Consider the following 21,712-nt stretch of genomic DNA (forward strand, 5'->3'; position numbering starts at 1 on the left):
TGGAGAGACCCCGCCCCCGGCGCGACCCACCTGCACCGGCTCTGCCAGGCAAGGGGCCAAGGCTAGGAAAGTCCCTCGGCTCACCAGGCAGGAAACATTAGTCACACACCTGAAGCCGCAGGAAGTCTGGCAATATTGGGGGAGGGTGGGGAGGGAGGAACCAGGGCGGGGACCTGACTTGCCAAAGGTCACAGTCTGGGAGCCTCCCAGTGTTCTGCTCTCCTGACCTGGCCCTGTAGCTGTAGCTGCTACACTGCCCCACATTTTATTTTCTGGGAGCCTCATCACTCTTTACTTTGCTTCCCTCTTTGGTTCCAAGCGAGAGGAACCAGAGCTCCTTGAAAAAACTGCTTCCAGGTGTCCATCAACTTCCAGATGTCAATCAGCTTAGGAGACCCAGAGAGGTCCTTTAAATAAAGGTGTATGGGACTAACAAAGAGGCTAAAAGGTGAAAGGACCAATGTGGACAAATTCTCTAAACTATCAGTAGCCTAACCAGATAGCAATGGAGAAATGGCCACCTACCTAAAGAGCCAAAGTGTTTTTATAATGAAATGGGGGTGGGGGAGTGGGTTAGACATAAATAACATACTGAATCTACATATAAGATCCTCACGACTACTAGAGTAAGGCAAAGTTCTGGGATTGGATGTGAATCTACAAGCAGGTGTTTCTGGTCCTTGATCTGCTGATTGGTTCTAAAAGCAGAAAGGGTCAAAGCACCGTTGTTTTATGCCTGTAATCCCAGCTACTCAGGAGCCTGAGATGTGAGGATCCAGGGTCAAAGCCAGTACAGGCAGGAAAGCCAGACATGGAGGTGTGGCTCAAGTAGTTGAGTGCCAGATGCAAGCAAGAAAGCTAAGGGACAGAGTCCCTAGCACTGAGTTCACACCCCAGCACTAGAACCAGATAAATAAGCAGAAAGCAATGTCACCTTGATGAGTAATCTTCATTACCCAAGAAAGGAACAGGAAGTGGTTTTGTTTTTTGTTTTCTTTTTCTTTGTTGAACTACCTCCAAGCTGTCAGTTAAACTGCTCTAACTCTTTCCTCTCTCTGTTCTCTGGCCTGTAACCTAATTTAGAATATCTTAAATTGTGTGTGTGGGTGGGGTGGGGTGGGGGTGGGTGGGGGTGGGTGTGCGTGGGTGTGTGTGCACGCTGATCCTGGGGATTGAACTCAGAGCCTAGGTACTGTCCCTGAGCTTTTTTGCTTAAGGCTCATCTTGGATTTTTTTTTCTTTATCAAAGAATCCCAGTGGGGAAGTGTCGTTGTGGCTCAAGTGGTAGAGCACTAGCGTAGTGGTTGGACCCAGAGTTCAAGCCTCACAACTGACAGCAACAACAAGTAACTATGATCTTGCCAATCTCTGCCTCCAAAGTAGCTAGGATTACAGGTGTGAACATCGGAACCTGCTCCCACCAGAGAAGTCATAGAGGAGGTGAGGCTGGACCGAACTGGATGGTTGAGGCATAGAAGACTCCAGTCCCGTCAAAAATATTTGTTGCTGGGCACTGGTGGCTCACACCTGTAGTCCCAGCCACTCAAGAGGTTGAGGTCTGAGAAAATATATCAGATGCGTATTTCCAAAGAACCACCAACAAGCCAGAAGTGGAGCTGTGACTCAAGTGGTAGAGGGCCAGTGTTGAGCACAAAAACTCAGTGATGGCACCCAGATCCTGAGTTCAAGACCCAGGATCAACACACACACACAAAAAAAAAGCCAGGCCCTGGTGGCTCACGCCTGTAATCCTAGCTACCCAGGAGGCTGAGATCTGAGGAACATGGTTCTAATGCCAGCCCGGGCAGGAAAGGCTGTGAAACTCTTTTTTTTTTGGGGGGGGGAGGTCCGGTCATGGGGCCTGAACTCTGGTCCTGGGCGCTGTCCCTCAGCTCTTCAGCTCAAGGCTAGCGCTCTACCACTTGAGCCACAGCGCCACTTCCAGCTTTTTTCTTTTTGCTTATGTGGTGCTGAGGAACCGAACCCAGGGCCCATGCAAGGCAAGTGCTCTACCACTGAGCCACCTTCCCAGCCCTCCGTGAGACTCTTATCTCCAATGAACCACCAGAAAACTGGAAGTGGTGCTGTGGCTCAAGTGGTAGATAGAGCTGAAGAGCTCAGGCACTCAAGCCCCACAACTGACCAAAAAAAAAAAAAAAAAAAGAATCGCAGTGGGCTGTCAGTGGTAGAGCCCTTCCTAGAATGCCTAAAACCCTGAGTTGGAATCCTAGCCCTGCTAAAGAATAAAGAAAAGAGAAGCTGAGTACTGGTGGTTCATGCCTATAATCCTAGCTACTTAGGAGGCTGAGATCTACCAAAAAGCCAGAAATGGTGCTGTGGCTCAAAGTGGTAAAGCAATAAATAGCCTGAGCACAAAGGCTCAGGGACAGTGTCCAGGTGCTGAGTTCAAACCCCAAGACAGGCACACACACAAAAAATCTGGGCACTGGTGACTCACTCTTATAATCCTAGTTACTCAGGAGTCTGAGATCTGAGGATCATGATTCAAAGCCAGCCTGGGCGATAAAATTCATGAAATCTTATCTCCAATGAACCACCAGAAGTGGAGCTGTGGTTCAAAGTGGTAGAGCACTAGCCTTGAGCAAAAGAGCTTAGGTAAAGTGCCCAGGCCCTGAGTTCAAGCTCCATCACCACCAACAACGAAAGAAAGAAAGAAAGAAAGAAAGAAAGAAAGAAAGAAAGAAAGAAAGAAAGAAAGAAAGAAAGAAAGAAAGAAAGAAAGAAAGAAAGAAAGAAAGAAAGAAAGAAAGAGAGGAGAGGGGGAAAGGTGGGAGAGAAAAGAAATCTTATCCATAAGAAAAAACCACAAAAGTATTTATGTTGAAATTAGGTGACATGTTGAAATTATGTTGAAATTGGGGATTTGATTTAAAATTTTCGAACATAACAAGTAATGAGGGAGAATAGCAGAAAGTAGAATATCGAGAATCAAGAATATTAAGAAAAAAGAGTATCAAAAAGTTGTTGACTATTGAAATTGTGTGATTTATACATGGCTTCTCTACTTTTATGTATGTTTGAAATTTTGTGTAAATTGCATGCCACTCTTATGGGCTTTCTCAGATATATTTGGTACAATGAAAAATTTTCTAATTTTCTCTTCATTTCATTCCGTGCCTCCTTATCAGCTTCCTTCATCTCAGTCTAGGAAACACCTATAAAAAAAATCATGGCGGAAGTGGTGAAACTGTCTGAAAAGAAATGTACTCATTACCTGACCTATATAACCATAACCCCTCTGTATATCCCCTTTGCAATAACAAAAAAAAAACTTTTTAAAATTAAAATTAAAATTAAATTTAAAACAAATTGTGGCTATGTATGATGATACCTGCCTGTAATCCCTGCTCTTCTGGAGGCAGATTAAATACTATCACAAATTTAAGATCAGCCCAGGAAAAGGGAGACTCTGTCTTGAAAGAAAAAAATTGTTGAGGGGAGATGGTTTTCTGGGTGCATAGCTCCAGTGGTAGAACTTTAGCATTTGCAAAACCCTGAATGTAATCCACAGCACTGCCAACACAAAAAAGGAGACTAGTTTACTATCATCCCTACCATGTTAATCTAGAACAGTGCCATACATATCCCACAACTGCAAAATGATTACAGAGGAAACTGAGACTCTGAATTTCTGAGTTTTGTGGCCCATTTAAACCTTTTAAATTTCTATTGGTTTACTTTTCTTATTTATTTAGTTGTTGTTTTATAGATGTCTTTATCTTTTCCCGCCTAGGTATCAATATTTAAACTCAGTGCTTCATACTTGCTGAGGCTGGTACTCTACCACTTGAGCCATACCTCCAGCCTAGTTTACTGATACTTATTTTGGAGATATAGTCTCAAAGTGTTTTCGCCCAGTCATGCTTTGAACTGAGATCCTCCAGACCTTCTGAGTAGTTAAGGTTACCACTGAGGCTTGACTAATATTATACTTTGGTTTTATGTTATTGTGGTGGTATTGAGGATGGAAGTCAGGACCTTTTGCTTGCTAGGCAGGTACTTTACCACTTGAACCATGCCTCTAACCCTCCCATTTCTATGCTAGTCCTGGGGCTTGAACTCAGGGCACTGCCCTTGAGCTTTTTTTTTTTCTCTCAAGGCTAGTGCTCTACCACTTGAGCCACAGCTCCACTTCTGCCCCTTTTTTTTTGGTGATGGATTAGAGATAAGAGTCTTACAGACTTTCCTGCCTGGGCTGGGCTTAGACCAGAGATCTTTGACCAGGTCTTAGCCCCTGAGTAGCTATGATAGTAGGCATGAACCTTTCTCAAGTGCGAGGCTCCTCCCTCTTTATTTTTGGTATTGAGGATAGAACTCAGAACCTGGTGCATGCTAGGAAAACACTACCACTGAGCCACACACTTTGGTCAAATTAATAATTTTATCTGTACCACAAAAATGTGCAATTTTCACCTCAGATGTCTATATAATGTCAGAGTGTGAGCAAATTTGTATTCTTCATTTACAGGTTGTAAATGTCAGTCCGTCAATCCTTCTGTGAAGGAAAAGATCAGGCTTTCTCCTGTTTCGCTCTGAGGAAATAGCTTTCTTCTACCAAAATCTTTCCCCCTTAAAAAAAAATCCTTCAGTCCTATCATTTTTCTCTTTTATAAAATGGAGCCGCTTTATGTCTCCCTAATTAAAGCCTGTAAATGCACTTTTAAAGAAGATCCTAAGATGTACTACTAGGCTAAAGAAGTGAAAACTATCATTAATAGATTTTAATCACCAAGTTAAATACAGTGACACACCCACCTCTTCTCCATTCAAGCAGATTTCTCCCAAGGGGTAATTAACAATGGTGATGTCATAACCCATAGGTCCCTTCTTTCATCCAGAAAGCTGTAAAGTTGCCAAATACGAACTCCTGAATCCACTCTTAAAAACACCCTAAATTGCCCTTGTAGGTGGCTCATGCCTGTAATCAGAGCTATTTAGGAGGCTGAGATTTGAAGATCAAGGTTGGGAGTCAGCCCAGGCAGGAAAGTCCATGAGACTCTTATCTCCAATTAACCACTAAAAAGCCAGAAATGAAGTTGTGGCTCAAGTGGTAGAGAATTAGCCTGGAGCAAAATAGTGCTCAGTGACAGTGACTAGGTCTTGAGTTCAAGCTCCAGGACTGGCAAAAAAAAATCACAAAGGCTTCCACAAAGGTCCCCCCAAACTACAACTTGTCTTTTATGTCCTCACCAGGGAAAGAACAGCTGCAAGATTCTGGTGTCCTGGCAACACAGCGGGGTGACAGCAATTAAGCCATTAAATGCCTGTGTAGACAGGTGTGTCTACACAATTCACATTCATCAAGTTCAAGACTCCTTGTGGTGGGAAGCTCTGGGTCCTTTTCCAGGATTTACAGGTTTGCTTGGAATAGTGATTGTAAGAGACCTAGGAATTGTTTTTGTTTTTGTTTTGTGTACCGGTCCTGGGGCTTGCACTCAGGGTCTGGGCCACTATTACTGAGCTTTTGTGCTCACTTACTTGATACACAGCTCCATTTCTGGCTCTTTTTTTGTAGTTTATTGGGGATAAATGTCTCAAAGACTTCCCTGATCTATCTGGCTTTGAATTGCAATTCTGAGACCTCAGCCTCTTGAGTAGCTAGGATTACAGGCATGAGCTATGAACTCCTAGCCTCCATTCCCTGGTTTTTATCTGTTCTGTAGATTGTGACTCTGCTATAGGCTAGACAGAGACAAATGGAAAATTTCTGTCTCTAGTTTTGACTGAAACTGTAAATATATTCTAATTCTCTCTATATACATGTGGTTTTTCGCTTTTGTTTCTATTTGAGACTGGATCTCACCATGTTGTTCAAACTGGCCTTAAACTCAGGTTCACCTTAAGGTGTAGAGCCCAGAACTGTCCAGTCTCTTGCCACAGCTGGGATTACAGGTGTGCAGGACAGTGCCAGGCTTTAGTTTTCTCATTTGGACCCAAAGTCAGATGACTAGCAACAGAACAGAACAGGATAAAACAGAACAAAATGAGAGAATCCTGAGAAGAATTTAAAATAGAATACTGTGAGGTGCCAATGGCACCCTACAATCATGTGAATCTAGCAACTCAAGAGGCTGAGATCTGAGGATCATGCATTGAAGCCAGCTTGGGCAGGAAAAGCAGTCAGAGTCTTATCTCGAATTGACTACCAAAAAAGCCAGAAGTGCATCTGTGGCTCAAGTGGTAGAGCACTATTCTTGAGCCAAAAAGCCTAGGAAGCACTCAGGCCTTGAGTTTAAGAATGGAAAAGGAGGAGGGGAGTTGGTGAGGTGGAGAGGGAAGGGATGGTAGGGGAAAAACAAAGGAGGGGGTAACAATGCTCGATAGGAAATGTACTCATTACCTTACTCATGTAAATGTAACCCCTCTGTACAGTATCTTTACAATAAAAGTATATATTAAAAAACAAATAAAAAAGAATGGGAAAGGAAAGAAAAATCATCCTTCTTTCCTTCTTTCCTTTCCCATTATTTTTTTGTTTATTTGAAAGGGAGGGAGGGAAGAAAAGGAATAACTAGATATTAAAATAAAAGTGGGGGCTGGGAAGGTGGCTCAGTGGTAGAGCGCTCGCCTTGCATGCTCAAAGCCCTGGGTTCGATTCCTCAGCACCACATAAGCAAAAAGAAAAAAGCTGGAAGTGGTGCTGTGGCTCAAGTGGTAGAGAGCTAGCCTTGAGCTGAAGAGCTGAGGGACAGCGCCCAGGCCCAGAGTTCAGGCCCCATGACCGGACCCAAAAAAATAAAAAATAAAAAAATAAAAGGGAATATGTCATGGCATTAAATGCCTAGCAGAACTTTTCTATAAGAAAAGTGGCTTATTACTGTTAAAAAAAATCTAAGCCAAACACCAGTGGCTCACACTTATAATCCTAGCTACTCAGGAGACTGAGATCTGAGAATAACGGTTCAAAGCCAGGAAAGTCTGTGAGACTCTTACCTCCAATAAACCACTCAAAAAAAATTCAAAAGTGGTGCTGTGGCTCAAGTGGGAGACCACTAATTTTGAGCACAAAGAGGCTCAGGGACAGCGCCCAGGCTCTAAGTTCAACCCTCAGGAACCCCCCCCCCCCCCAAATCTAACCATTTCTTGCCTACAAGAGACACATACATGGTTCAAGCCCATGACTTCAGAGAAGCAGTGTAAAAGGGCATTCCTATGAGCAGAAGGAAATCTGGGATTATAGATAAAGCAGATGTCAAAGCAAAAAGTGGAACAAAAAATAAATCAGATTATTACATAATGGTCAAATGCATATTAAATTATGAAAATCACCAAAACATGGAATGTGTATACTACAAAATGATTGCAAAAATGTCCACACAAGAAAATAAAAAAACAGGGACCAATGGCTCACACCTGTAATCCTAGCCACTCAGGAGGCTGAGATTAGAAGATCGCAATTTAAAGCCACCCTGGCAGAAAAGTCTGTGAGACTCTTATTTCCAGGTAACCACCAGAAAACCAGAAGTGGCACTCTGAGCGCTAGCCTTGAGAGAAAGAGCTCAGGGACAGTGTCCAGGCCCTGAGTGAAAGAAGGAGGGAGGGAGGGAGGGAGGGAGGGAGGGAGGGAGGTAAGAGAAAATCAATTTAAAAGGCCAGGGGCCTGGGGCCCACGCCTGTAATCCTAGCTACTCAGGAGGCTGAGATCTGAGGATCACCATTCGAAGCCAGCCTGGGCAGTTTATCTCCAATAAACTCAGAAAAAGCTGGAAGTAGAGCTGTGGTTCAAGTGGTAGAGTGCTAGTCTTGAGCACAAAGAGCTCAAGGACAGTGTCAGCCCTGAGTTCAAGCCCCAAGATGGAAGAAAAGAACAGAAGAAAAGAAAATCAACAAAAAATAAAGACCCAAAAGAGTTTTGCTTATTTTAATTTATATTTTTGTTAAGACAAGGTCTCACTATGCAGCCAGCACTGATTGGCCTCAAACTCACTACCCTTCTGCCTCCACCTCCCAAATCCTCAGATTAGAGAACTGTACAACATGTCCATGACAGTATTGAGGCTTGAACTTTGGGCTTCTTGCTCTTGCTTAGTGTCCCTTCTCGGGGTGCTAGGGTACTACTTGAGCCATACCTCCATGTCCAGCTTTTTTGCTTGTTAAATAGAGATAAAAGTCTCTTGGATTTGTCTGCCCAAGCTGGCTTTGAACGTCGATTCTCAGATCTCAGTCTCCTGAGTAGCTAGGATTATAGGCATCAGCCACCTGCACCTAGTACAAATATCATTTTTGCTGGAATCCTCCATTTCTGGAGTGAGTATTCAAAATTAAATACTGTATACAAGCTCCCCAAGTTCCATCCACGGTCTTGCTATGTGCTAGAGCATAATTCCATAAACAATTTGAGTTTAACAGATGTACAGAGAGTGAAGACAGGACAAGTTAATATTCTGTTTTCAAAAGTACATACATCATCAAACATCAGCAAAGATACATCATCCCATCTATAAATGAACATAAGTAACTTAAGACTCCATATTGATCATATGATAACGTGTTTTCTCAACAAATTAAATAGTTTAATATTGAGAGAAAGGCAGAAATACCATGCACCAAATGATCGAACTACAAAGCAATAAATTTTTTGTGTATGTACCAGTCTTGGGGCTTGAACTCAGGGCCTGGACACTGTTCCTGATCTTTTGTGCCTAGGGCTATCTCTCTACCATTTGAGCCACAGCTCCACTTTCTGATTTTTTGGGGGGGGATGTTTTAATTTGGAGATAATATCAAGGACTTTTATGCCCTGTCTAGCTTTGAACTGTGGGCCTCAGATCTCAGCTTCATGAATAGCTAGGATTACAAGTGTAAGCCCCAGTGCCTAGCTAAAATTTTTGAACATTAAAACAAGATGCTAATCAAATAGAGAAGTTCAGAACATTGAAACACCATCTTCGATAGTGCTTGGGATTAGCAGTAAATCCAGAACATATGTAGTAAGCATCCGCTGTTTGTGTCCAACCTTCTTTCCCTCTCATTTCTGGTTATAAGCCAGAAATTTCCTTAGGGAATTTCATCTTCTCCAATCAGTATGACTAGTGGTGCTGTAGCTCAAGTGGTAGAGCGCTAGCCTTGAGCTGAAGAGCTGAGGAACAGTGCTCAGGCCCAGAGTTCAAGCCCCATGACTGACAACAACAACAATAACAACAACAAAAAACAATCAGTATGAATGCTGGAATTATCAATCCTATGGTTCTGGGATGAGCTGACTGCTCCTCCTGAAAGTGATTGCTCTAGACACTGATGGCTCACACCTGTAATCCTAGTTACTCAGGAGGCTGAGATCTGAGGATCATGATTCAAAGCCAGCCCGAGTAATGAAGTCCTTGAGACTCTTCCTTTTTTCTCTTTTCTTCTTTTTTATTTTTGTTTTTCTTGGTTGTGGGACTTGAACTCAGGGCCTGGGCACTGTCCCTTAGCTTTTTCACTCAAGGCTAGTGCTCTTGAGCCACAATACCACTTCTGGCTTTTTTGTAGCTTCTTGGAGGTACGAGTCTCAAAGACTTTCCCAGGCTGTCTTTGAACGCAATCAGAGCTCAGCCTTCTAAGTAGCTAGGATTACCGTTGTGAGCTGCTGGCACCTGGCTCTAATTAGATTATTGGGGAAGGCAGCAGTCTTGGTCTCTTTTTATGGTCAATCATGGGGCTTGAACTCCAGGCCTGGGCACTGTCCTTGAGCCTCTTAGTATTCAAGGCTAGCACTCTTATCACTTGAGCCACAGCACCACTTCCAGCTTTTTAGTGGTTAATTAGAAATAAGAGTTTCAGGGCTGGGAAGGTGGCTCAGTAGTAGAGCGCTTGCCTTGCATGCCTGAGGCCCTGGGTTCGATTCCTCAGCACCACATAAGCAAAAAGAAAAAAGCCAGAAGTGGCTCTGTGGCTCAAGTGGTAGAGCGCTAGCCTTGAGCTGAAGAGCTGAGGGACAGCGCCCAGGTTCAGAGTGGAGGCCCCATGACCGGACCCCCCCCCCCAAAAAAAAGAGTTTCACAGCCTTTCCTGCCAGGGCTGGCATTAGAACCATGTTCCTCAGATCTTAGTCTCCTGAGTAGCTAGGATTACAGTCATGAGCCACTGGCACCTGGCTTTCACTAGAGTCTTTGTAATACAACAGTATAAATTAGATCATATTATTTATTTATTTATTTATTTTCTTTTGGTACCAGTATTGAGGTTCAGGTGAGTTCCTGGGCAATGTCCTTTAGCTTTTTTCACTCAAGGCTAGTGCTCTACCAGTTAAATCATATTTCCACTTCTGACTTTTTGGTGATTAATCCAAGATTATAGAGTCTCATGGACTTTCCTACTTGGCTTAGCTTTGAATTGTGATCCTCAGATCTCAACCTCCTGAATAGTTAGGATTATAGGCATGAACCACTAGCCTTTCTGAGTAGCTAGATGTTTTTCTGAGTAGCTAGATGATTTTGTTAGTGTGTGTATATGCCAGTCTTGGGGCTTGAACACAGGTCCTGGGCACTGTCTCCGAGGTTTTTTGTTCAAGGCTAGAGGTAGAGAGCTATCTCTACCTCTTGAGCCACATCTCCACTTCTGTTTAGTGGTAGTTAAGTGGAGATAAGAGTCTAGGACTCAGATACTCAGATGTAGCTTAGTGGTACAGCATTGCCTAGCAAATGAAACAATGTGGTTTTGGTCCCCAGTACCAAAAAAGAAAACACACACTCACATACACATACACACACACACACACACACACACACACACACACACACACACACAAAGTCAAACAAAAACGAGTCTTATGCACTATTGAGTAGCTAGGATTACAGGCCTGAGCCATCAGCTTCTCACAGATCATTTTAAAATATGAAAACACAAAGACTCAACTGGAAACTCATTTAGCACCAGCCCTTGGAAGCCATCAGCTCCTGTGTGTGATTTTTGCCTGCAGAGGTAGAGCCCACTGTTCCCATTAAGGACAGCTTGTCCTTACTGGGAAGGCCTGCGCAGCATCTGGACTTGCCGGAAGTCCAGGGTTTTGGATTTTTTTTTTTGGACTGCAGTGCTGTGTGGCCCTGAGGTCTTGCGTGAGAGGCCAGTGTGATGGGCTTCAGTTCTATGTGGGGCTCAGTGCACACGCATGCCCAGGCCTGCCAGCCCAGCCTGGCCAGACACACGACAGTGCAGACACCTGGCAGCCTGTGCCATGGACGCCTTCTAACTATTTTTTATCTTTTCCTAGCTGCATTTCATTTTGAACCTTTGATGAAAAGGTAACCTGCCTACGTTAAAGTTCACAGAGCCTAAGCTATAGCTCCATGGAAATTTGACAGAATTTCTCCCAAGAAAGCACATCTGCCTGGCCTTTCTCCAGGAAGTCCCCTTTGGAGCACCTTCCCAGCCTGATCACCTGGGTCCTCAATTCTGATACTTACAGTGTGGTGTGTGTGGGGGGCGGTGCCAGTACTTGAAGTTGAACTCAACATCTAGGCCCAGGCTTTAGCTTTTATTTATTTTGTGCCAATCCTGGGGCTTGAACTCAGGGCCTGGGTGCTGTCCTTGAGTTTTCTGGGGTTTTTGGGGGAGGGGGGAGGTTTTTCAAGGCAATCACTCTTTTGAGCCATAGCTCCACTTGTGGGTTTTTGATAGTTGAGGATAAGACTTACACAGACTTTCCTGCCTGGGCTGGCTTTGAACCCTGGCCCTCTATCTCAGCCTTACAAGCATAAGTCACTGTGCTCGACTGTGTGAGAATTCTTTTGTTCAATGCTCTATCTGTAAGATTATTCATATTTATTCTCACTGCTGGACAGTGAGTATTCTGTTGTATGAATACCATTGCATATTTTCTTTTTTCTTCTTTATTTTTTTAAATTTCACTTCTAGGGCTTCAACTCTGGGTCTGGGCACTATCCATGAGTTTCTTTGCTCAAGGCTTGTGCTCTACCACTTGAGCCACAGTGCCACTTCCAGCCTCTTGAGTAGCTTATTGGAGTCTCATGGACTTTCCTGCCTGGGCTGGCTTTCAACCATCATCCTCACATCTCTGCCTCCTGAGTAGTGAGGATTACAGGTGTGAGCCACCAGCACTGGTCACCATTGCATATTTTCAAGTGATGATATTCTTATTCATATGATACAGAATCCCACTGTACTTGTGATTATAGCACAATTAATTCATTCTCCTATAGAGGTAAACTCCAACTATAAATTGTGAAAAATTATTGTGGATTTACCTAGAGCTCCACACATGCTAAGCAAATACTGTATCACTAAAAACTCAGCCATCATTTCTCTTCTTAGTGGGGTCATTAACATTTAAATCATTTTTCACCTTGTTCTTAAATATCTCAGATTTTTTTTGTCGGTCATGAGGCTTGAACTCTGGGCTTAGGAGCTGTCCCTGAGCTCTTCAGCTCAAGGCTAGTGCTCTACCACTTGAGCCACAGGGCTATTTCTGGTTTTCTGATGGTAAATTGGAGATAAGAGTCTCACAGACTTTCCTACCCAGGCTGGCTTTGAACCACCATCCTCAGATCTCAGCCTCCTGAGTAGCTAGGATTACAGGCATGAGCCACCAGCTCCCAGCCCTCAGACTTTTTGTTAGTGGTAGGGCTTGAATTCAGTGCCTGGGAGCTGTCTCTGAGCTCTTTTGTTCAAGGCTAGTGCTCTACCAGTTGAGCCATAGCTCCACTAGTGTCTTTCCAGTGGTTAATTAAAGATAAGAGTCTCACAGACTTTCCTGTCAAGGTTGGCTTTGAACTGCAATCCTTAGATTTCCTCCTCCTGAGTAGCTAGGATTACAGGTTTGAGCCATCAATGTCCCGCCCCACTCCAACATTCTTTATGAATTTTATTATCACTGAAAATATATACACTATTTTAATAGGGTTCAAAGTAATCCAAGAAATTATGGAAAAGTTGAGCTTTCACTATAAACTCTGGTCTTATACTCAAATCCTACTTAGAACCTCTTATTACATGTTTTCTACATGCATAATTTTATATGTAAAGAATAAAAAAACAGACTAACAAGCCAGCTGCCAGTGTCTCATGCCTGTTATTCTAGCTATTAAAGAGGCTGAGATCTGAGGACTGCAGTTTGAAGCAGGTCTGAGCAGGAAAGTCTGTGAAACTCTTATCTCCAATAAACCACTAATAAGCCAAAAGTGAAGCTGTGGCTCAAGTGGTACAGAGCTAGTCTTGAGCAAAAGAAGTTCAGGGACAGTGCCTAGGCCCTGAGTTCAAGCCTCAGGACCAGCAAAAACAACAAAACAGACTAACCACTGAATTACATAGGTCATTCTCATCCTAGAAGTGACCCACTTTTAGTCTATTGAATGTACATTAGTGTATTTCTTCCTGAATAATAGTAATAAGCTTTCCTATCATTTTCTAGTCTTTCCTATTGCCTTTTCCTGAACTTTCCTATTCCTTCTCACCTTGCCTGAACTTTTTATTTCACAGAACATAAGGACTAAGATAGGCAGACAACTGTGCTTTCCCTTACTTTCATGTGTGTGTGTGTGTGTGTGTGTGTGTGTGTGTGTGTGTGTGTGTGTGTGTGTGTGTGTGTGTGTGTGCCAGTAGTTCTGGGGCAAGAACTCAGGCCAGGGTACTGTCCCTTATATTTTTGTTCAACACTGCATTCTACCACATGGCCCAAAGCTCTATTTCATCTTTTTGGTGGTTAATTGGAGATAAGAGTCTCATGGACATTCCTGCACAGGCTAGCTTGAAACCATGATGCTCAGATCTCAGCTTTCCAAGTAGCTAGAATTATAGGCAGGAGATATTTGTGCCCAGTTCCCTTCTTTATTGTGGAGCAGTGACTTGGAGCCATCACTTATTTTGAACCATCTTTCCCACCTCTGTCTGGGTTAAGGACTTTCCTGGTGGTTCTGCTATGGAAATACATTTCTACTGCTTGGACTATGGCTTCTTCTCCTTACCCCACATTGGGATCCAGCTACTAGGCTAGGCGGGGATTACTTTGAGGTTTCATCCAGATGCTGTGCCTGCCTTCCCATAGGATTACTAAGTGCTTCCTAATTCTGGTAGTTCACTCGGGCCTCCACCATGTTATTGTCCTATCAGGTGCTATTGGGGTTGATTGACTCTGACCTGGTACTCTACAGGACTGAGCTTGTGTGTTTCTACTATTGCCCTTACATCAAGCAAAGCCACTGAGGGGTGAGGCTCTCTCTCTCTCTCTTTCTCCCTCTCCCTCTCCTTTTCCCTCTCCTTCTCCCTCTCCTTCTCCCTCTCCTTCTCCCTCTCCTTCTCCCTCTCCTTCTCCCTCTCCTTCTCCCTCTCCTTCTCCCTCTCTCTCTCTCTCTCTCTCTCTCTCTCTCTCTCTCTCTCTCTCTCTCTCTCTCTCTCTCTCTCTCTCTCTCTCCCCCCCCCCCCAGAACGCAGTCTCTAATAGGAGTACTCTGTGGCTTGCTAAAACTGATTGTTTAAATCCTGAGAGTGCCTTAACCCACCACAACCGGAGCAAGGCAGTGATGAAAACCAGACTGTGAAACTGGTTTGGGGGCAACAGGGGTCCCCCCATGCCTCTCACCAGCAACAGATGTCCCAAGGTCCTATTAACAGGGTCTTTATTGATTTTTGGACAAGGGAGTAAGTGCATAAAGTAAGGTAGCAATCTCTTTGAAGTTACAGGCACCCGAGTGTGAAACAATCCTAGTATGAATGACTTCCTAATCTTAGGAAGGGAGGTAAGCAGCAAACAACCATGATTTGTATAAGCCTTTAGCTAACTCCAGGGTCCAAGAATGTTTGGGTTCTGATTAACTCAAATTTAGGGTAGAAACTTGGGTCTCTATAATGCTAAGATTGATTGATCTTTTTCAGGCCACTCCCAACTTTCTGAGAGTCCGAGAATGGAATTCCAATTCTCTTTATCACAGCTCACAGTTCAACATTCACAAATCCCCATTCCTGATGAATTCAGATTACTCTCCTCCATGTGAGGAGAGTAAAGTACCTAGAGGCATTAAAATCTTAAGCTGGGTGCTGGTGACACCCCTGTAAACCTAGCAACTCAGGAGGCTGATATCTGAGTATCAAGAGTCTAAGCCAGCCTATAGAGGAAACTCTGTGACACTCTTATCTCCAATTAACCACCTCCAAACCGGAAGTGGAGCTGTGGCTCAATGTGATGAGTGCTAACCCTGAGCACAAAAGCTCACTGACAGCGACCAAGCCCTGACTTCAAGTACTGTGACCAAACAAACGAAAAAGAAAAAGAAAAAAGAATACAACCTTAACTGGGTGCCAGTGGCTCATGACTGTAATTCTAGCCACTCAGAAGGCAGAGAGATCTGAGGATCAAGGTTCAAAGTCAGCCCAGACAGGAAAGTCCATGAGACTTTGATCTTCAATTAACCACCAGAAGAGCAGAAAGTACATCTGTGGCTCAAATGGTAGGATGCTAGCCTTTAGCAAAAAAACAAAAAACAAAAAACAAAAAAACCGAAACAAAACAAAAACCCTGAAAACCTCAGACAGTACCCAGAACTGGAGTTCAATTCCCAGTATCAGCAAGCACACATGTACATTCATCAGAAAAAAAAAGACTACTATGTTCATATTACTGAAAAACTCAGCCAATACAGTTCTGCCCATATCAATACCATGTTCTTGCTTGTATTCATCTGTAGGGATCTTCCTCTACTGCTGTATTCACTGCTGTATCTCACTAGTCTCAACCCTTTGCTTGGGATATTTCTTCTATATGGCTCCTCCTTAAACACAACTCTTAGTGGAGCTGTAGCTCAAGGAATAGAGCTCTAGCCTGGAGAAAAAGAGCTCAGGGACAGTGCCCAGGTACAGAGTTCAAGTCCCAGAGCCAGCACACACACACACACACACACACACACACACACACACACACACACACACACACACACACACACACACACACACACACACACACAAAACAATACGGGGCAGAAAATGTGTCCTATCATGATGTTTCTTGTTCCCATATTGCCTCTAGCTCCTGTTCACATGCTCCTCCTCCTCCTCCTCCTCCTCCTCCTCCTCCTCCTCCTCCTCCTCCTCCTCCTCCTCCTCTTCATCCTCCTCCTCCTCCTCATCCTCCTCCTCCTTCTTCCTCCTGCTCCTCCTCTTCCTCCTCTCCTCCTTTCCTCCTCCTCCTCCTCCTCCTCCTCCTCCTCCTCCTCCTCCTTCTTCTTGAACTCAAGGCCTGGGCACTGTTCCTAAGCATTTTTGCTCAAGGCTACCACTTGAACACTTGAACCACAAACCCACTATTGCCTTACACTCTGGTTATTTGTAGATAAGAATCTCATAGACTTTCTTTCTTTGGATGGCTTTGAAACACAATCCTCAAAACTGTTTTTGCCAGTCCTAGGGCTTGAACTCAGGGCCTGGGTGATGTACTCAAGCCTCTTTGTGCTCAAGACTAGCATTCTACCAATTTGAGCCACAGGACTACTTCCAACCTTTCCTGTCCTTAATCGGAGGTAAGATTTTCAAGGACTTTCCTGCCCAAGCTGGCTTTGAACCACAATCCAAGGATCTCCCATTCATAAGTAGCTAGGATTAAAGGTGGGTGTGGAAGGCTCCCACCTTAGTCTGAAATTTTTCCGGGGATTCAGATTGTTATGGGTTTGGGTAGAAGAGTTATCTAACAGGTGAACTTAGGAAATCCTACCATGAACTGCAAAGATGCCACCACAATGTCAACTGTTGCCCAACATTCCACCCCTCCCCCAGCCTCCCCTTCAGATTCCTGTGACCATGGAGACAGTTTTGAACACTAACTTGCTGAGGAGACGCTGTTTGTCTAAGGCGCATCCAGGAGAGAGAAGTTGATCGCTAAAAGCCCTGATTCAGGTAGAAAATCATAAAATAAGTCAACAGCGTCGCTTCTTTCACACTCTCAGTCCTGAGCCCTGGGGAATATCAGGACAGTTGAGCACTCCTCCACCATGTATGCCTTTAACACTCACCGACCCAAGTAACCTTAAGTTCTCCCTCCAGATACTGTGATAATAACGGCTTTAGTCTAGGGTCTGGGATACAAGAGGTTTTTGGATATCTGAGGGAAGAAGAGAAAGCTTCAAACTATTTGGCAGGTCCCTGAAAAACCTATATTCACTCTTGTTCTTGGCCACACTCCTATGGGCTTCTGGTTAGGTGAGGAGTCTACGTTTTTACTCTCTCCTGCCACAATGGACACTGAGAAAACCCTGGTTTGAAGACATTGGTGTGCAGAGGGCAGAACTCTGTAGGGACTATGTGAGTGGTTAACACACTCATGGTGGACATGGGTCTGGGACATTCACTTCCACCATGCAGTGATAAAGGAAATGAGAGCCTGGGCTGGTCAGGGACAAGACTGTTAAGGAAAGGACCTTAGACTCCAGGTTAAGGGAGACACAGAGCAAGTGTGCCCTGCTGTCAGTCCAGGGAGGCCCGGTGCTTTCTCATCAGTGTAGTGACATTATACTTGCCTTTCTAGACCATACAATGTTAGGGATTAGGTAGACACATAAATCCTAAATTTAACAGACTGCCAGTCCAGATGCTCACTGAAGTCTCAAAAGGAAGACTCATGAGCAACTGTGATTGGTCTAGAAAACATATGACCAACCCATGCAGTGACTCTGTGGAAGCCCTGGATCAGGTGATCAAACAACTGAGTCGTTACTTCTGTATCTAAGGGATGGGGTAAGACCTGTAGAGAGTCAAGGTGAGATGTAAGGCAACACCAAGGATGGGTAACTTGGCCTTATTTCCAGACTGAGTCCTGATCTTCCTCCAACTCTCTAGGAGGTGACTGGTATCATGAGTGGTGTGGGGCTTCTGCCTGGACTAAAGGGGAGGACTTAGGTAGGAACCAAGGGAAATTGCAGGTCAGATCAGAGGTAGACTGCAACTACCATTCATCCTGGGGAGGCCCAGAACAGCATGCCTAGATTCAGGATACCACACTTTAGCCTCTTAGGCTCATTTAAGTTTAAATTGGGCTGAAGAGTTGTCCTCTGCCCAGCAGAGCTCTGTGAGGAGACCAATAGCTCCTCTTAAGATGAAGGGAAACTACTTAGATTGCAAGGCCAGGGTGGCACCAGGCAGCACTATGGGGAGGAAAGGGCATCAGGGCTCTCTCTCAGGTCTGCAAGATGCATCTGGAGATCACCAGAGGGAAAAAGCCCCAACTATGTGAAATTGACTATGAATATCCTGAGAGATCCCACAAAAAAGAAAAGCCCTGCATCCTGCCCCCTCATTCAGACTTGGGAAATCTCTTCTGGGTGTTCACATGAAATGTTTATATGTGTCTGTCTCCCAGGAATCAAGAGGCTGGGTCCTTACATTGAAGAAATTCAGTGAAAAACACCTGATCAGCAAGAGGGAGTGTTCAGAAGCTATGTGGAGTTAAGGTGAGGACAGGTATAAAGCCCAACTCATACACATGGACATCACTAACAGTCTTCCACTCCTTTACCTATGAGGAAAGCCAGAAAGTATAGGAGTATTCACCTCCCCTTACATCTTTGTGTTTTCTCACAGAAATAAGATTTTTACTTTGGGATTGTGGCCTTAGATCCTTAGAGAGAAATTCCCAACCTGACATTTAACAAGGAGAACACTGAGGCAGTCCTCCAGCAATATGGCCACACTGCATGTGCTCACCTTTGAGTTGCCCTTGGGCCCATGTGATGTATTCTCATTGCCCTTTGTTCTATTAAACGGACCTGGACACCACTTGAGAGAGTGTGCCTCAGGCCAGCAGAGAGTAGTTCACACATCTACAGGGGAACTTTGGGTACCTAGAGTGAGTTCAGTGGAGGCTGTCTATTGCAGAACACTGAGGACCTTGCAGTCTAGCTCCCTCTCACTGTCCAGCCTGGAGGCCGGCCCATGTTTTCTTTGCATACTGGAGTCCAAAGGAGAGAGAGGTCTGACTCACTGCCTGCGGGACAAACTCCAGGGACTAGGAGGCCAAGGACTTGGTCTGAAGAACTGCTCTCTTGTAATTCAGCAGATAATTCTCTGCTAGAGTCAGAATTTAAGATTGAGGTGCATATGATGAAATGGCACCATATGCTCCATCTATTCACCCCCCCAACACAATTCCACATCACTCAGCACTACACACCCCACCAGCACCACAGAGACTCAGATACACAAAGCACCTTGTGCCTTGTTCAATTGTTCCCTCACTGTTAGGCTTCAGACAACAAACACAAGAAGATGACAGGAGTCTATGTGGCCATTAAGCACCACAGAGAAGACCAGGAGTAATACCTAAGGGAGCTGGCAAGAGGAACATTGTCAGCTGAAACTGCTTCCCTGCTTTCTCTCCCACAGGCCTAGGAGTCATCATTGAGCTGCACTCCACCCTCTGACTAGCTATCCCCAACGACAGCCAGGATGCCTTATACTCAGAGGACCCTTCCCTCTGAGCTACAAAGAGGCCCTGTGGCCCAAAGCCAGGCCACAGGCCGGGTGGGTGAGCAATTCCCCCAACACCAGCAGGAGATCTCGACCACTTCACTGTTGTTTGGAATTCTAGTGGAGGTGTCAGTTACTTTGCTCCTGAGTGATATAGTTGGGGAAGCTAATGAGGAAGATCAAGAACCCCACATTCAGGAAAGGGAAGATGTGCACCCTGACGATGATGAGATATTGCAGAATGCCCTGCAGAAAGAGGCCCTAGCATTGGTGCGATACATGTTACGTCAGTACAATTCATGCCAGCCTGTTACTGATGTGGATATGCTGAGTCACATCACGGGAGGTTACCGGCCTCACTTCCCTGTGATCTTAGACAAAGCTTGTATCTGTATGCAGCTACTGTTCGGTATTGACGTGAAGGAGGTGGACACTGTCTTCCACACACATGTGCTTGTTATAGCTGCAGGTATCACCTACGATGGTGTTCTGAGCCATGTGCAGGGCATGCCCAAGACGGGTCTGCTGATAATTGTTCTGTGCATCATCTTCACGGAAGGGGGCTGTGCCACTGAGGAAGCCATCTGGCAAGTGCTGGAAAAGATGGAAGTGTATCCTGACAGTGAACACGTTATTTTTGGAATACCTAGGAAGCTGCTTATGGAAGATTTTGTATATGAGCAATACCTGGAGTATCACCAGGTGCCCGGTAGCGACCCCATTGCCTATGAGTTCCGGTGGGGCCCAAGGGCTTATGCAGAAACCACACAAAGGAAAGTTCTGGAACACTGGGCCAAGTACAGCGGGATTGACCCAAGCTCCATACCTACACTGTATGAGGAAGCTTTACAGGAAGAACAGGGAGCAAATACCAACGATAGCACTTCTTTAATAAAAGAGTGACTCTTCCTCATTTGAACTCAGTTAGGAAATTGGTTCCACCTTAACATCCCAGAGAACCAGCGATTTACTTGGGAGTGGTTGAAATGTCAAGTGAAATAAATTACAATGTAGAGAAGCTCACTGTTAACATTTTCTCTATGACACAACACAAAAAACATACACATTGTCTTGATTTTGGTTGGGAATGTGTGTATTTGTATGGGAAATTTGATCTTAAGGATAAGTCCCACAACTCAATGACTGGTTTCTTCTGCAAATCATTATTTTAGCATCTACTCTTGGTAATATCTTTAATTAACACACAATTTGGTAGGGTTTTAGGCTATAGCCTTATGAAGAAAATATGTAGTGAAATGAACTAAGGAAATGGAAGGAAGAGGTTTTTTTCTTTGTTTCTTTTGTTCTTCTTTTCCTTTTGTTCATTTATTAAACTTTGGGATGGTAAGCCCCTGCACTGAAAGGGCGGGACCAAGCATGAACAAGTGCAGCAGTGCAACTCATACTGCAAACTATGTTCAATGAGTTATACAACTTCTGGATGGGTTTGGAAGGGATAGACTGGGAGAGAGCATGAAAAGGTGACATTTTCTAGGAAAAAACGTACTCTATCTGCCTTATACATATACCTACAACTCCTCGGCACATCACCTTTAGAAGAACAATATAAAATTGCACAGAAAGAAAAGTTTTGTGGGCCTTCAATGGCTCATGCCGGTAATCCTACTCAGGAGCCTGTGAACTGAGGTGGAAGTTTGAAGCCAACCTCAGCAGTGAGCTCTTGAAGGTTCATGTCTCCAATGAACCACCAAAAAGCTGAAAGTAGAGCTGCAAGTATAAAAGGTCAGGTACAGTGTCCAGGCCCTGAGTTCAAGCCCAGGACTGGCACACACAAAAATACAAAGAGCTATCATTTGCAGAAAAAGCGGGGGAACTTGTGTGAAAGAAGCCAAATTAAGAATGAACAATATCGCATCTTTTCTCCCATATAAAGAACCTTCTTCCTCACCAATGAAACACAAAAGAGAACAATTCAAATGTAAACCAGGGACTCTCTTAGGGAGGACATCTCATGGCAAGGGATGGCTCTATGATAGGGTAAAATTTGAGTATTATAGAGACCATCCATGCACGAATATATGAAAATAGCCTAATTAAGCCCAAGTTAAAACATTTAAAAACTTAGAACAGTGACTTAAATGGAGAAGCAGCTGGCAGAGAGAAAATGATCTGGGCTTTCACTCAAATTCTAGGATCTGTCATTTTAGGACTTTCTTCATAACCACATGTTGAAAAGTGACTTCTAATGGGGGAAAATTTCCTGAATTCTATGATAGTTCGTTTTGCTTTCCTGTTCCCCTGAGCTTCAGGTCCTCTGATACGTCCTACAGAAGAGTGACATGAACAA

At 44.3% G+C, this 21,712-nt stretch overlaps 1 protein-coding gene across 2 annotated transcripts; it reads left to right on the top strand.

The window, feature by feature from the left end:
• Nucleotides 1-16,754: 16,754 nt before the first annotated feature.
• Nucleotides 16,755-20,394, top strand: LOC138839650 (melanoma-associated antigen 10-like). Of its 2 annotated transcripts, XM_070039212.1 has the most exons (3): nucleotides 16,755-16,839; nucleotides 18,299-18,389; nucleotides 19,321-20,394. In XM_070039212.1, the coding sequence occupies exon 3, from the start codon at nucleotides 19,384-19,386 to the stop codon at nucleotides 20,305-20,307; it is 924 nt and encodes a 307-aa protein (XP_069895313.1). In that variant the 5' UTR covers nucleotides 16,755-16,839; nucleotides 18,299-18,389; nucleotides 19,321-19,383; the 3' UTR covers nucleotides 20,308-20,394. The 2 variants fall into 2 exon arrangements, with proteins under 2 accessions (XP_069895313.1, XP_069895314.1); XM_070039213.1 differs by lacking the exon at nucleotides 16,755-16,839 and having other exon boundaries at nucleotides 18,379-18,399.
• The last annotated feature ends 1,318 nt before the right edge of the window (nucleotides 20,395-21,712 follow it).

This window comes from Dipodomys merriami, unplaced genomic scaffold (assembly GCF_024711535.1).
Source record: "Dipodomys merriami isolate MVZ:Mamm:240054 unplaced genomic scaffold, mDipMer1.0.p SCAF_3, whole genome shotgun sequence".
Classification (NCBI taxonomy): Eukaryota; Metazoa; Chordata; class Mammalia; order Rodentia; family Heteromyidae; genus Dipodomys; species Dipodomys merriami.